Source organism: Populus trichocarpa, chromosome 19 (assembly GCF_000002775.5).
Source record: "Populus trichocarpa isolate Nisqually-1 chromosome 19, P.trichocarpa_v4.1, whole genome shotgun sequence".
NCBI lineage: Eukaryota > Viridiplantae > Streptophyta > Magnoliopsida > Malpighiales > Salicaceae > Populus > Populus trichocarpa.
In genome coordinates, this window is record NC_037303.2 from 11000473 (window position 1) to 11016835 (window position 16363).

General features: G+C 36.1%; 1 protein-coding gene and 1 pseudogene across 8 annotated transcripts in view; both read left to right on the forward strand.

Annotated features, from left to right (window-relative positions):
* The first annotated feature begins 7016 nt into the window (after positions 1-7016).
* On the forward strand, positions 7017-10167 carry LOC18108418 (mannan endo-1,4-beta-mannosidase 5-like; annotated as a pseudogene).
* Positions 10168-11618: 1451 nt separating this feature from the next.
* Positions 11619-16363, forward strand: part of LOC18108419 (disease resistance-like protein DSC1) — a 110648-nt gene continuing 105903 nt past the window's right edge. Inside the window, exons 1-6 of one of the 8 annotated variants that reach the window (XM_052449752.1) lie at positions 11640-11872; positions 11958-12076; positions 12400-12949; positions 13316-14405; positions 14516-14815; positions 14913-16295. In XM_052449752.1, the coding sequence (XP_052305712.1) occupies positions 12471-12949; positions 13316-14405; positions 14516-14815; positions 14913-16295 (3252 nt within the window). In that variant the 5' untranslated portion in view covers positions 11640-11872; positions 11958-12076; positions 12400-12470. Of the gene's footprint in view, positions 12077-12399; positions 12950-13315; positions 14406-14515; positions 14816-14912; positions 16296-16363 lie in introns of all 8 variants that reach the window. The other 7 variants (XM_052449747.1, XM_052449749.1, XM_052449751.1 and 4 more) reach the window with 7 other exon arrangements.

Genomic DNA, 16363 nt, shown 5'->3' on the forward strand with positions numbered 1-16363 from the left:
TTTGTAAAGTGCCAAAATATTTTTATTATGAGAACTATAATGAATTAGGCTGGTGATAACTTATATTTGATAATTTTCTTTTTAGATTGGCCATGCTTAGCCACCATCATTTTAAGGACGATTCTCAACAATTTCTGTTCCATCTCATAAATTCCTCACCAATTTCATTTCTTTTAAATAACATTATCCAAATTTAATTTTCTGTATTTTTTCTTTTCCTAAAATGTAAATAAATAGTTTTTTCAGTCTCTAAAACATTCCATATATATTAGATTAAGAACCTCTATATGCTCATTGTTACACCCGACATCGCGGCGGCCCACAAAATAATTCTTGATAGTGGAAAAAGAACAGATTTCTGGCATCTTGTTCTTTTAGGGGAAAAGGTCTTGTTTGAGGAGTCGCCACCTAGTATTATGGTCACTAGGAGCCCTAACTGGTCAACAGAGATTCTATGACTCGGGATTGGTTACGTAAAAGGGAAGATATTATCACCCCTTAAACGTTCTGCCTATGACAGACTGCATTGTTAATTTTGTCTTAAATTGCTAAATATTTATTAGTTTATGCTATGATGATTTGTTTATAATATTCCTGACTCTGGCGCCAGTGAATATTCGAGCTCAAATAATTCCAACTCTGGCGTTGGTAAAAATTCGTAGCTACGAAAAAACAATTAGATCAATATTTTTTATTCCTTACTCTAGCGCCTAGTGAATAAATAAATAAAAATAAATTTATTTTTACGCATGCACATATTTTTTTTATTTTTCTATTTTTTTATTTTTCTAGCTAAATAAAATAAAATACAACGAATAAAAATAATATAAATTTAAACCGGTATTTTTATTCCTGACTCTGGCGTCAGTGAATAAACCAAGCTTAATTAAGTCTCAAAACTTATCAATTCTCCAATTAAACCCTTGATTGGATGAATTAAATTAATTTCAAGCTTAATTAAGTCTAAAAATTTATCAATTCTCCAATTAAACCCTTAATTGGATTAATTAAATTAATTTCAAGCTTAATTAGATTAATTTCAAAGTTTAATTAAATCCCAAAACTTTCAATCATTTTGCCCTTAACCCAAATTTTAATTCATTCTTCATTTATTTCATTTTACTTGTTTTTCCATCATTATTATTATTATTTTTCCATCATCAATTTTTTTATTATTTTTTTTCAGTAAATAAATTAATAATAATAATTAAAATAGGTCAAAAATTGGGTTATGACAGTTGCCCCCTCTTTATAATATTTACTATGCAAAGATATTGGAAAATTTTATTTTCTTTTAGCTTTGTGTAGTAAATTTATAAAGAAAAGTAGATACAGAAAGAACATCTTTTTTTTATTTTTTTTTATTTTTTTTTTAGCCTTGAAAACTTTGAAAACAGTATATTTGACACACGACCTTTACAGAGAGATGCAGAAATCAAGAAACAAGTCGTTTGGAAGACGACCTACTTTTTTTTGTTTTTTTTGTTTTTTTTAGAAGTGGTCTCATTGTGATGGGTGACCTACCCAAGTAAAAAAAACAAAAATGAGGGCTCGAAGGCACGCTCGAAAGAATGTGAGGGCTCAAAGGCGCTCGAGGAAGAAAGCGAGGGCTCAAAGGCGCGCTCAAAAGGAGAAAACGAGGGCTCAAAGGCGCGCTCGAAGGGAGGAAGCGAGGGCTCAAAGGCGCGCTCGAAGGGAGAAAGCGAGGGCTCAAAGGCGCGCTCGAAGAGAAGCGAGGGCTCAAAGGCGCGCTCGAAGAGAAGCGAGGGCTCAAAGGCGCGCTCGAAGGGAAGCGACGGCTCAAAGGCGCGCTCGAAGAGAAAATGAAGTGCTCAAAGGCACTCGAAGAGGAAAGCAAGTGCTCAAAGGCACTCGAAGAGGAAAGCGAGGGCTCAAAGGCACGCTCGAAGAGAAAAGCAAGTGCTCAAAGGCACTTGAAGAGGAAAGCGAGGGCTCAAAGGCGCTCTCGAAGAGAAAAGCGAGTGCTCAAAGGCACTCCACGAGGAAAACGAGGGCTCAAAGGCGCTCGAAGAGGAAACCAAGGGCTCAAAGGCGCTCGAATAGGAAATGAGGGCTTGAAAGCGCCCTAAAAATGATGATCAAAGGCTCGAGGGTGCATTTGAAGGGAGGTAAGGCTCGAAGGTGTTCTCGAAAAGGGAGGTAGGGCTAAGAAACGCAATACCTTGGATGGTCAAGGGCTCGAAGGCGCACTTGAAAGGAGATAAGGACTTGAAAGCACCCTAAAAATGATGATCAAAGGCTCGAAGGCGCATTTTAAGGTGATGGAAAAACATAGAGATTTTTCAGAGGGCCTAATTATTATGGGCGGCCTGCCCAGGTTGAAAAATTCTCAAAAGTGAAAATTTTTCAAAAGCAATTTCAATCCTGGCCATTTCAAATTGGCCTTTCACTTGATGGATTCCGCTGGAATTTTCTCTAATGAGATTTGCAAAACTCATTGTCCAATTTCTCAAGGTTTAGATGATATGCATGCATCTTTACCTGTTTTGAAATATAGGCCCCCCATTTCTTCTTAGTCTTCTTGTTGCTTGACTGATAAGGACTTACTATCTTTGATTTGAGTCATCTTTGTCGCTTGGCTTCTAGCCCACTCGAGTTGGCCCATGTAAGTCTATTTCCAGATTTGTTTGCACAACTTAGCCTTTTTGGTGCCCATCATGACCCACTTGCTTGCTAAAGATCTTCTGACTCGTTAAATGATTTGAGAGGACCACTCATTACTCCTCGTTTCACTGCTGGAAACATTCGATGTCACTTGCTGAAAGGATCAAACTGTCTTTTGTAAACCAAGATGCCCCCTTGTCTGGTTGAAGGAAATTACCATCTTTTTTTCTAGAATTTTTTTCTTCTAAACACAATGTTGCCCCCTTGTATTGGTCATTGCCCCTAAGTGTGCTCTGTCAGCGACTTAGACAAATAATGGTTTTAAGAGGCCATTCTCCCATTTCTCTCCTTTTCAGTTTGGTGGAGTATGGGTTTAGAATAAATCTTAAAATCTTGATCTTGCATTTTGAAAACAAAAATTGTTTTTGATGTGAGTCTAAAATAATTTGCTTTTGAAATCTTGCAACTCCTTGGTTATTTGCTTTCTTGGAAAAGAGATTATTTGCTCTTGTGTTTGGTAATGAGGTCTTCAGTGAAAATACGTCATGAGATGACCTTTTGTTTCAAAGTGAAAGGCTCGAGAAAAAGCTTGAGGTTTTGTATGAGAAAAACTTGTCTCTTTTTGAACATTCATTTTTATCAGCATGAATAATAATGAGTAGTTTATTCTTGATGTCATGAATCTTATGAAAAAGTATTCTTTGCATTTTGAGAGCATTGTTTATTGTTCTAGGTTGCTTGCTTGCTTGATTAGAAATGACTTCTATCGGGATGTAACGTAGGCTGTGGTTCTTGGCTATGAAAGAAAAAGATTCATAAGGCTCAAAGAGTGTTTCAGGGTTTCAAAGACTAAGGATCACTATCAACAGTTTGACTATTGACATCATTCATATTTTTCTTTTGCCGCTCTTCTTTGATTTGTTGCTTTTTTTTCTTTACTTTGTTAGGACATACTCACTTTATCTTGGATGTCACTTTTTCTAGTGATTTGGGCATGCCCCCTAGCATTTGAGTTTCTTGAGCTCTTATGCCTTTTTGGCTTTCTCACGGCATTTTCTCTTTTCTTATTGAAATTTTCTCTTGCCCCCCAGTGTGGGGTGTGATCCTAGTCGGGATTTGTTTTCATGAAAGAAAAATTATTCAGGCTCAAAAAGGGATCGCAAGGGATGTACTTATTTCAGAAAGTGAAAGGAATAACAAAGATGGCCTTTCCTCATTTCAAGCGCAAGCAGCTATGATCAATAAACTTTGACCTCATCCAATATGATGGTTTGGTCTTTGCAAAGATGCATTTTAAGGGTCATGAGCAACGAGTTCACTACATACCATTATTCATACATTTAAAAACACATGATTCAAAAGTCATGGGGTAAGGGTGTTTATTCATTTCATTTTTCTTTTTCATTTTTCTTTTTTTTTTTATAATAGTCACCTCAATGATGGAGTTGCTTGATTCAATTGTCATTCTACAAGTAGAATGTTAAAAATATCATTTTTGAAAAAACATCAATTTATTTTTGAAATTAAAACGCCAGATCAAATTTTCAAAACTCCAATAGAGAAATTGATTTTGGTAAAAGGGATGAATTGAGTCTATGAGATCACGCGAGGCTTCAAAAGTGTATTCGTAAGTTCTTATAAGAAAACTCTCTTAATCAGATGAATAATGCTTGGTCGTGAACACGATTGAATGACAAACTCATTATTTCATTGAAACTTAGGAAAATAAGTTCAATAACAAAGACTTTATGCCAACATGAATACTGGCATGATAACACATAAAGGGGCTAAACATTTAGTGATCATTAATTGGAATTTCCAAAATCTTTCAATCACTCATTTTTCTTGACAAGGGTATCTTTTCAGCAGTTAGTTGAAGCCATATGCAGATCATTCTTGGCCTAATATCACCGTAGCTTTTTCTTCAAGATATTTGATTTCTAGGAGTCGGTATGAAAAAATCAGTTATAGGAATGATAAGTGCCTTGACAACCACCTTCAGTGTCCTTTCCTTTTTCAGTAAAACCGTTCTTTTTAGTTGGATCAACAATTTTACCTAACCCAATGGCTTGTTCAATCCTCTCAGCTATAACAACTAAGTCAGTAAAATGTTGTGCAGAGCTTCTAACCAGGTATTCAAAGTACGGGGTCTTGAAAGTGTTGACAAATAAGTTGATCATCTCCTTTTCCAACAAAGAAGGGTTAACCTATGCGGCAGCCTCACGCCACCTTTGAGTGTATTCTCTTATGGACTCCTTGTTGTCCTTTTCCATAGCTTGCAAGCTTAATCGATCAGGGCCCACATCTATATTGAACTTATATTGCCTCATGAAGGCATCAACTAAATTCTTCCATTTTTTAACCTTGGTATTATCCAATCGCATATACCAAGTGAGGGCAACGCCACTTAAGCTGTCTTGAAAGAAATGAATTAGCAATTTCTCATCATCAACCACCTCGGCCATTTTGTTGCAGTATGCTTTAAGATGAGTTATAGGGCATTAAGTTCCCGTATATTTGACAAATTCTGGCACTCTAAAATTTTTGAGAATGACAATGTTGGGCACCAAACACATCTCGGCGGCTCTCACCGGATCATACAAATGATTTCCCTCAACTGCCCTTATCCTCTCTTCTAGGGCAGTCCATTTTTCCAAACCCTCTTCTTTTATCATCTTGCCCTTCTGAGATTCTTTCTCGGTAGAATCAATGGTAGACGAAATTCTTGAGGGGTATGCTGACTGAAAATGCATAGTTTGTTGAAATTCAGCTGACACCCTATTTGCACCCAGATTCTGTGGATCAAAATGAGTTATATGCATATCTTCAGGCTGAGCTATAAGTATTGCTTTTCTGGATTTATCTCTCAAGGCCTGCTCGAGTTGACTAGTAAGCCTTGCAACTTCTTCTTTAAGATTATCCACCTCTTTTTGATGTTGGGCTTCCAACTGGGCTCTTTCTTCATTTTCCATTTGTCTTTTTCTCGAACGAGTGTTATAGGCGGGTTTCAAGGGGAACCTATATTTCAACCTGCTAAATGTAAATCATGCAATTTATGCAAAAATGCTAAAACAATTAATTTAAAAAAAACGTATGAAATGCGGACTCACCCTTCATGGGATGACAACCTAATAGGAAGATCCTAATTGTTGAGTGCATCAAAAGGTTGGTCATTATCTAGTTTCAAAGGGTCTCTCGCATGCTCAGTGACCGTCCATGAAAGGTCGATATGAGGCTTACAAGTAGTGTGAAAATAAAGGCCCTAAGTAATATCAGTTTGGCATATCAACCACTTCCAAGTAAACAATCAAGCGAGAGTTGGATGGTTTCACGAGTCTTACCCAGGCTAAAGCCATTGGGGTACCGTTACTCCCCCACTTATCCTAGTTTGTAAAGTGTGTGCTTCTAAAGTGATGCATGACAACACAAACAAAGATGCATGCTAAAACAGTAAATGCAGGAAAAATAAACAAATAAACACAACAAACAAAATAGCAATAATAAGACAAAAGACAAAGCTTAATCCTAAATTCCCCAGTGGAGTCGCCATCCTGTCGCACTCGACATCGCGGCGGCCCACAAAATAATTCTTGATAGTGGAAAAAGAACAGATTTCTGGCATCTTGTTCTTTTAGGGGAAAAGGTCTTGTTTGAGGAGTCGCCACCTAGTATTATGGTCACTAGGAACCCTAACTGGTCAACAGAGATTCTATGACTCGGGATTGGTTACGTAAAAGGGAAGATATTATCACCCCTTAAACGTTCTGCCTATGACAGACTGCATTGTTAATTTTGTCTTAAATTGCTAAATATTTATTAGTTTATGCTATGATGATTTGTTTATAATATTCCTGACTCTGGCGCCAGTGAATATTCGAGCTCAAATAATTCCAACTCTGGCGTTGGTAAAAATTCGTAGCTACAAAAAAACAATTAGATCAATATTTTTTATTCCTTACTCTAGCGCCTAGTGAATAAATAAATAAAAATAAATTTATTTTTACACATGCACATATTTTTTTTATTTTTCTAGCTAAATAAAATAAAATACAACGAATAAAAATAATATAAATTTAAACCGGTATTTTTATTCCTGACTCTGGCGTCAGTGAATAAACCAATAAATTTACATTATTTTTATTCATCCATACACATTTTTTTATTTTTATTTTTTTTATTTTTTTATTTTTTATTTTTTTGGCTGGGCCTGGTCAGCCCACATGGGCTGGGCCCGGTCAGCCTACATGGACTGGGCTAGACCCAGCCCAGCCCGGCCCGGTCACTGGCCCAAGCCAGTGACCCGGCTGGGCCAAAGCACGCGTGCGTGGCACTGTTCGAAGGCAATTAAATTGCCTTCGCGCAGTGTTCTTGCAAATTTAAAGAATGCAAAAATGAAGAAACGAGCGTACCTGCTGCTGGAGACCGAAGACGCTTGCAGTGCTGATGGATCCTCGCCTATGGTTTCCCTTTTATCTTCCTTCTGTGCTCACTTTGTCTGCGTTTCCTCTTCGTTTTCCTCAGCGACTTTTGAAACCAAGAAGATGATGGAGAGGCCGGCCTGCTGTGAATTGGTTGTTGATTCTGGGTTTTCTGCAGGGACAAAAACAATGGCGAAAACCAATACCCCTCGCTGTGTTGCTCTTTGATTTTTCTCTTCTTTCGGTGTTTTTTCTTTGCTTTGTTTTGTGCTCTGTTTGGTTTCCCTCTGTCCCCCTGTTTTTTTTCGGTGTCCCTCTCAGCCCCTCGGTTCTGTGATTCCTTCCCCCTTCCGTGGTTTTTCTTTCTTGTTTGTGTCTCTGCCCAGTCTTCTCCGTTCAAGACGAAGACAATGGCGGTAAAAGCACGAGGATTTGCTGCTGGTTGAGGGACCAAAATTTTCCCGGTTCTGTCTCTCTTCGTCCCCCCCGGTTCTGTCTTTTTTCTTCTTTCCCAATGACCTTTCGTTCTCTGGCTTTTTATATCCAGAGAACAATCCGTTTCTTCCAACCATTGATTGCAGGTGTAATGGCAGCGATGGCAGCGGCGGTCGTCCGTTGCAGAAGATGAACAGCGTATCCACAGACGGCGCCGTTTTGAAGTTTAACGATTATTTGCGTTTTGGCCCTTGAAGTTTTAAACGTTTTGTAATTAAGCCCCTACTTCAAACTGTAATTGGCCCCCTGCATTTGCGCGCCATTTTCAATGTGATCCTTGGATTTCAATTTTGTAATTTTGACCCCAAACTTTAATATTTCTTCAATTAAGTCCCTGATTGGATTAATTAAATTAATTCCAAGCTTAATTAAGTCTCAAAACTTATCAATTCTCCAATTAAACCCTTGATTGGATGAATTAAATTAATTTCAAGCTTAATTAAGTCTAAAAATTTATCAATTCTCCAATTAAACCCTTAATTGGATTAATTAAATTAATTTCAAGCTTAATTAGATTAATTTCAAAGTTTAATTAAATCCCAAAACTTTCAATCATTTTGCCCTTAACCCAAATTTTAATTCATTCTTCATTTATTTCATTTTACTTGTTTTTCCATCATTATTATTATTATTTTTCCATCATCAATTTTTTTATTATTTTTTTTCAGTAAATAAATTAATAATAATAATTAAAATAGGTCAAAAATTGGGTTGTGACACTCATCACCCTTCACTTCTATAAATAGACACCACATCTCCCCAACTTCTCCTCACATCCATCCTTTCAAGTTCGAATCAACCAAAGGCAAATTAAAACATAAATTTCAAGCAAGATGACAAGTTTTAGGGATGCAAGCTTTGCATTTTTTTGGTACTATTATATTGCTTTTAGCCTTTTGTTACTTGTAAATATGGGCTTCTTATGTCTGGATTCATTCAAATTACAAACACCTAATTTGTCCTAAATGGCTCTCCATTTCTTTTCAATGGGTTCAACTCTTATTGGATGATGAATGCTACAGCGCAGCCAAGTCAAAGGTACAAAGTATCTAATGTGTTTCATGCGGCTGCTGCCGTAGGTCTTACTGTCTGTCGAACATGGGCATTTAGTGATGAAGGTTATCAAGCTCTGCAGATTTGTCTAAGGGTTTATAGTGAGCATGTATTTCAGGTATATGCTTGTATATTTCTATCTCCAAAATTGTGTTTTAACTTGTTTCCCAACTAAGAAAAATCTAAGCAATGCTAAATACTGTTTGTAATTCTTAGGGACTTGATTTTGAGATTTTTTAGGCCAGAAAGTACATAATTCGCTTATTCTTGACATTAAGCAATAATTACCATGACTTTGGAAAGAGACCACAATACATGAATTGGGTTAGAGCCGCAGGAGTGCCAGTAAACAACGATAATGATTTTTATTTATGCAAACGCTGTTGTGAAGGGTTATTACAAGAACCATGTCAAGTTACATACTTTGAGCACCAAATCAAATATGACAGATTTCCCTTCTGTAATGTTATGATTAGAGATGAATAATGTTTCTTTTCTTTTTTTATTTTTCAACACAAAGAGTGTTAACAAGGATCAACACGGTCACTGGAGTTGCTTATATGGATGAACCAACCATCATGGCATGGGAATTGATGTACGAACCTCGCTGCTAGGTTGACTACTCTAGAAAGAATGTAAATGTAAGAAACAACAACCATGAATAATTGATTATTTTTGCAGGTAGCTATCAGGTTAATTATAATATCATCTATTAATTAATGATTGTCTTTAAATCTGACAGGGATGGGTTCAAGAGCTGGCACCCAATGTTAAATCTATTGACACTGAGCATTTGTTGTCACTAGGTATGGAAGGCTTTTATGGGGACTCAAATCCTGACAGAAAACGATACAATCCTGCTTACCAAATCGGCACAGATTTTATTAGCAATCATCTCGTTAGGGATATTGAATTTGCTATAATACATGCATACCTTGATATATGGTAAGCACAAAAGGAAATAATAATCAATAAATCATGATGTTTTATTCACCAAGCTTAAAAAGACATGTTGCAAAGATAATTAATATGGTATTGTTCTATCAAATTTACAGGGTATCTGGACAGAATGATAATGCACAAATGGAATTCATGCAAAGGTGGGATATCTAGTCATTGGACAGACTAAAAAATCATATTGAAGAAGCCATTGGTTTTTGCTGAATTTGGGAAATCAAACAAAGATCCAAGATACAGTACATGTGTGATGGATTCTTTCTTGAATACAGTCTATACAAGCATCTACAACTTTGCAAGAACTGGAGGGATAATTGGTGGTGGCTTGGTTTGGCAAATCTTGGCTGAAGGCATGAACTTATATTATGATGGATATGAGATTATTTCATCTCAAAACCCATCAACAAGCAGTGTCATTGCTCAACAATCTCATAAGATGACGACTCTTCAACACATTGAAAAGGTTGAAATAGATGGAGTGGGTGATGGGTTGTTTGCTAAAGTCCGATGTGCAATGGAAGATACTTTCGAGACAGGTCCCCAATCCTCATCCCATGAAGCATTGCTCTTTGCTGCAGGTGCAACAGTACAACTTGTTTTGCTCGAGGCTTCTAGCTGAACCCTATTGGGAAAAGATGATGAATTTACCTCTGAAATTCTAGAATCAGTTACTATAGCTCATCTTTTCTCTCCTAGCAGTCTATGATAGAAGCCCAAAGTCCTAAAAATAAAAAAAAAGAAGATAATTTCTCTAATATGTGCATGCAGAAAAACATATGATAAGTATCTCTCACACATTCGTATGTGTGCCACACACGACAACTTATTTATCCTACATGTTTGCCGAGTTCTTATATTTGTTTTATTTTTAATTTTAGTTTCTAAACACTTAATAGTACTATATTAGCTGAATTTTGTTTTCTTCATCAAAACTAAGTATCAACTAAGCCCCATAAATTTTTCTTAATATTGTAGTATCCCTATGTCAAAGCATCCAAAACATACTACCATCTCAATCTCAAATAAAATTAATGTGAAGGGATCAAATTAAAAAAAAAACAAGTTAAGAGATCAAAATAAAAAACAGGACATGAACTTCCCCCTAACCATACAAATCAATCCCTAGTTTTGACAAAAAAAAACTAAATATTTCTTTAATCTTCAAATTTGGTTATTGAAGTTATAATTATTTGAAATCAATAAAATTGAATTTTACTTTTCCAAACAAAGCATTAACCAAGAAATTAAACATTTTCACGACACATTCAGAATCTCATGCATATGCATGAAAAACAAATAACCAAGACCAATCATAAAGCAAAACAATGTTAAAGGACCAATTACTTTTTCTCTTTAGGAAAATAAGAATTAAATTAAATTATAAAACTAGATTATACAAGTTATTTAGTGGAATTACTAGCTAAAATGAACATTATTTTATCATTAATTATAAAATATATATTTTTGTAAAGTTGGTGTATATTTTAAATAGTCTTTTACATTAGTACTTCGTTAATCTAAATATGAAAATATTAAATTAAATTGCATGATAATTAAAGAGAAAAAACTTGTTTTTGCAAAGAAGAAAAAAATATTTTTTAGTTCAAGAATAATTTTTTTTTTGAATGAATGCAAGCTAAAAGAAAATGACTACTCAATACATATTTCCAACATAATGCTTATTTTCTATATCTCCTATAAATCTTATAAGAATTAGTTATGATATCTATATTTTTGTCCCTATTTAAATGAAAGAAATCTTCAAAATTATGTTAAATTCTAATCCAATAAATTGCTTTAAGAAAATAAAGTGTCAATAATACCATGGAAAACATAGGTAAAATGAGAATTTCTTATGAATAATAATAATAATAATTAAAAAAATGGAATTTTGTTTGCAAAACCCAAAACAAAGGTTGAAATGGGTTAAGATTTTGGAGGGCTTGTAGGCTTGGAAGACCCTAACAAATTACTTTAGGAAGCCCATCCATTGGGCACTAAAAAAGAAAAAGGAAAAAAAAATCATAGGCCATGACAGGGTACCGTTGCCATTGACAAGTCCATTGGCCCAAAGTATTCTCACATTCTCCTGTTTCTCTATCAATAATTGGTATTGACCCCAAAGTCTTCTCACATTCTCCTGTTTCTAGATCAAACCATCTCTCATTTAGATAACGATGAGATCAGATTGTCTGTAAGAATTTAGTTGAAGGAGTAGGAGAAGGCAATAGACAAGAAAAATCGTCTCTTATCATCAACAATATTCAGCTTCTTCTTCGTCTTGTTTGCTGATGCAATGCAGAAGTCAACTGTTCTTATGACCTGTAAGTATTCTCATATTCACATATTTCTTGATCAAACCATCTTTTTAGATAACGATGAGCTCAGATTTTCTGAAGAAATTACTAGAAGGAGTAGGAGAAGGCAATAGACAAGAAAAATCGTCTCTTATCATCAACAATATTCAGCTTCTTCTACGTCTTGTTTGCTGAAGGAAAACACTAGTCAACTGTTCTTATGATCTGTTGGTAAGTCTTTCTGGTTCATGCGTCTTCTATATTTAATATTATATATACGAGTTTCATAAGTTTGTTTCATGAACATATTAATTCTTTTTGCTCAGCTAGTGACTGTTCTTGCAATGAAAGTAATAGCAAGCTAGCATTGGTAGCAAGTGACGAGTGATCAAATCAAGATAGATCATATCAAATTAAGCTAGTATATATCCATCGTTAAGAGTTTAAGGAATTTTCTGATAAATATATGTTGTGTGGGTTCTTGTACTCTTAGACTTCAATTTCTCTTAATGAATGTTCGGCTGTTGAAGTGGGTGCTCTTTGTATGTCTTTAGGAGAAAAGGAGAGCATTTATTGATTCCGATTCTTAGTGATTGAGGAAGACACGATCTTGTAACTGTCTGATATGGTATCTTCATCTGCTGTTGCTCAAAAATGGAAGTATGACGTGTTTCTTAGTTTCAGAGGTAAGGATACGCGCGATAATTTTGTCAGCCATCTCCGTGATGCTCTGTGTCGTAAACAAATCAAGACCTTCATAGACGACAAACTTGAAAGGGGAGAAGAAATTACGGGTGCACTTTTGAGAACAATTGAAGAATCGAGAATTTCAGTGATAATATTCTCAAGAAACTATGCATCTTCTCCATGGTGTGTGGATGAACTAGTGAAGATACTTGAATGCAAGAAGGCATACGGGCAGATTGTTTTACCAGTTTTCTATCATGTGGACCCGTCCGATGTTGACCAACAGACAGGGAGTTTTGGGAATGCGTTTGCTGAGCTTGAAAGAAATTTTAAGCAGAAGATGGACAAGGTTCCACGGTGGAGAGCTGACTTAACAAGTGCTGCCAATATATCCGGATGGGATTCACAGGTTACTAGGTAACTGTATATTCTCGTCTTCAACCTTTTTTTTCTGGAATTATAGCAATTAAAATTTATTTATAGCAATTAAAATTTCTTAAAGTTGATAATCATATTTTTGGATTCAGAAGCATATGTTTTGAGCTTTATAATATGTTATGTGCCTTCTAAATGTTACCAAATGAGCAGTTTAAAGTATAGTTTTTCCATGCATCTGTAAATTTAGAAAAAGAATTACTTGCAAGTGATTGGGATTAGATTTCACATGTATGTGGTGTTATAATGTATGGCAATTGGAATCCGTCACACAAGTTCCAACCTCAAGAAAAGATTGTGTTTCTTTGGGGTACTATTTGACATATCTGTTCGCCTCCATGTTGGCAGGCCTGAGTCGAGTCTCGTGGAACAAATTGTGCATCATATTTTGAAGAAATTGAATTATGCATCCTCAAGTGATTTGAAGGGCCTGGTTGGAATGGATTCACGTATGGAGCAAATCGAAGCCTCATTATGCACAAAGTTACCGGAGTTTTGTTTTGTAGGAATTTGGGGCATGGGTGGTACTGGTAAGACAACCATTGCTGGAGAGATTTTCAACAAGATCGCAAGGGAATATGAAGGTCACTATTTTCTTGCAAATGTGAGGGAATCAGAAAAGAATGGAGGATTATTTCGTATAAGAGATGAACTTTTCTCTAAAATAACAGAGGAAGAAAATCTACATATTCGCACTCCACGTATTGGACACCCTTTCATTAAAGACAGGATCTGCCGTAAAAAGATTCTAATTGTTTTCGATGATGTGAATGATGTAGATCAAATTGAAATGTTACTTGGAGGATGTGAGTCGTTTGGTCCAGGAAGTAGAATTATCCTAACTTCTAGAGATAAACAGGTCCTTAAGAAATATGCAGACAAAATATTTGAGGTTGAGGGACTGAATCACCGGGAAGCTCTTCATCTCTTTAGTTTGCATGCATTTAAGGATAACCAGCCCCCATACAATTATATGGAGCTGTCTGTGAGGGCAATAAATTACGCTAAAGGGAATCCATTAGCTCTTAAAGTCTTAGGTTCCTCTCTATTTGGCAGAACGACTAAAGAATGGGAAAGTGCATTGAACAAGGTTGAAAAACTAACTCGGCAAAAAGTTCATAGCGTGTTGAGAATAAGTTATGAAGCACTTGATAGTGAAGAGAAGAGTATATTTCTGGACATTGCATGTTTCTTTAGAGGGCATCGAGTTGATTTTGTAAAGCGGATACTAGATGGCTGCGGTTTCAAAACAGATATTGGATTTAGTGTTCTCATTGACAGGTGTCTCATTAAAATTTCAGATGACAAGGTTGAAATGCATGATCTTTTGCAAGAAATGGCCCATGATGTTGTTCGAAAAGAATCTCTTGACGAGCTAGGAGGACAAAGCAGATTGTGGAGTCCTAAAGATGTATATCAAGTGTTGACCAATAATCTGGTGAGATTCATATACACAAAAGTTTTCCTTTTCATATGCAATGCAATATGGTTGTACTAGTAAGTTTAAAATCTTACTTAAAACTTCGTTTCTCCTTCACTGGTTTTCAGGGAACTGGAAAAGTTGAAGGGATATTTTTGGATGTTTCAAAAATAAGAGAAATTGAGTTGAGTTCTACAGCCTTGGGAAGGATGTATAAACTTAGACTGCTAAAAATTTATAATTCTGAAGCTGGAGTTAAATGCAGAGTGCACCTTCCTCATGGCCTCGAGTCTCTTTCCGAAGAGTTGAGGTATCTCCATTGGGATGGATACCCTTTGACATCTTTGCCTAGCAATTTTCGTCCACAGAACCTTGTTGAAATTAACCTATCATGTAGCAAGGTTAACCGACTGTGGAGAGGAGACCAGGTATTCTAAAATAACTCCATGCATGCATAGTTCTTTCTTTGAAATTTATTGTGGTATGCACGTGTAATTTCTTTCTGTTGATTTCATTTTGCTTCAGAATCTTGTCAATTTAAAAGATGTCAACCTCAGCAATTGTGAGCACATAACTTTCCTGCCAGACCTTTCGAAGGCCAGAAACCTTGAGAGATTGAATCTTCAATTCTGTACAAGTTTGGTTAAGGTTCCTTCATCTATTCAGCATCTGGACAGGCTTGTTGATTTAGATTTGAGAGGCTGCGAAAGACTTGTCAATCTTCCCAGTAGAATTAATTCAAGTTGTCTGGAGACTCTGAACCTTTCTGGCTGTGCAAATCTCAAGAAGTGCCCAGAGACTGCAAGGAAACTGACATATTTAAATTTAAATGAGACTGCCGTTGAGGAGCTTCCCCAATCAATAGGGGAACTCAGTGGACTTGTTGCGTTGAATTTGAAGAACTGCAAACTCCTGGTGAATCTTCCAGAAAACATGTATTTGTTGACATCTCTTCTGCTTGTTGACATCTCTGGCTGCTCTTCTATCAGCAGGCTTCCTGACTTTTCGAGGAATATAAGATACTTGTACTTGAATGGAACTGCAATAGAAGAACTGCCATCTTCAATTGGTGATCTAAGGAAACTCATTTATTTAAATCTTTCCGGTTGCTCAAGTATCACAGAGTTTCCAAAGGTTTCAAATAATATAAAGGAGCTGTATTTAGATGGGACAGCAATACGAGAGATTCCCTCTTCAATAGATTGTTTGTTTGAACTTGTTGAATTGCACCTGCGAAACTGCAAACAATTTGAGATTCTTCCAAGCAGCATCTGCACGTTGAGAAAACTGGAGAGGCTTAATCTCTCAGGTTGCCTCCAATTTAGGGATTTTCCAGAAGTTTTGGAGCCGATGGTATGTTTGAGATATCTCTATCTAGAAGAGACACGCATAACAAAGTTGCCTTCACCGATTGGAAATCTGAAGGGACTTGCCTGCTTGGAAGTGGGAAACTGCAAATATCTAAATGACATCGAATGTTTTGTTGACTTGCAATTGTCCGAGAGATGGGTGGATTTAGATTATCTGCGTAAGCTAAATCTAGATGGTTGCCATATATCGGTAGTGCCAGACAGTCTTGGTTGTCTATCGTCACTGGAAGTGTTAGATCTAAGTGGAAACAATTTTAGTACTATTCCTTTAAGCATCAATAAACTCTCGGAGTTGCAATATCTAGGATTAAGGAATTGCAAGAGACTTGAATCATTACCGGAGCTTCCACCACGGCTATCAAAGTTGGATGCAGACAATTGCGAGAGTTTGAATTATCTAGGATCAAGCTCATCAACTGTAGTTAAGGGGAACATTTTTGAATTCATTTTCACTAATTGCTTGAGCTTGTGTAGGATCAATCAAATCTTGCCGTACGCATTAAAGAAATTTCGACTTTATACCAAAAGGCTCCATCAGGTCTGTTTCTCAAATCTCGGATATACATCTTTTTTTTTTCTCTATTTGCCACCTTTCATTTTAAAAAG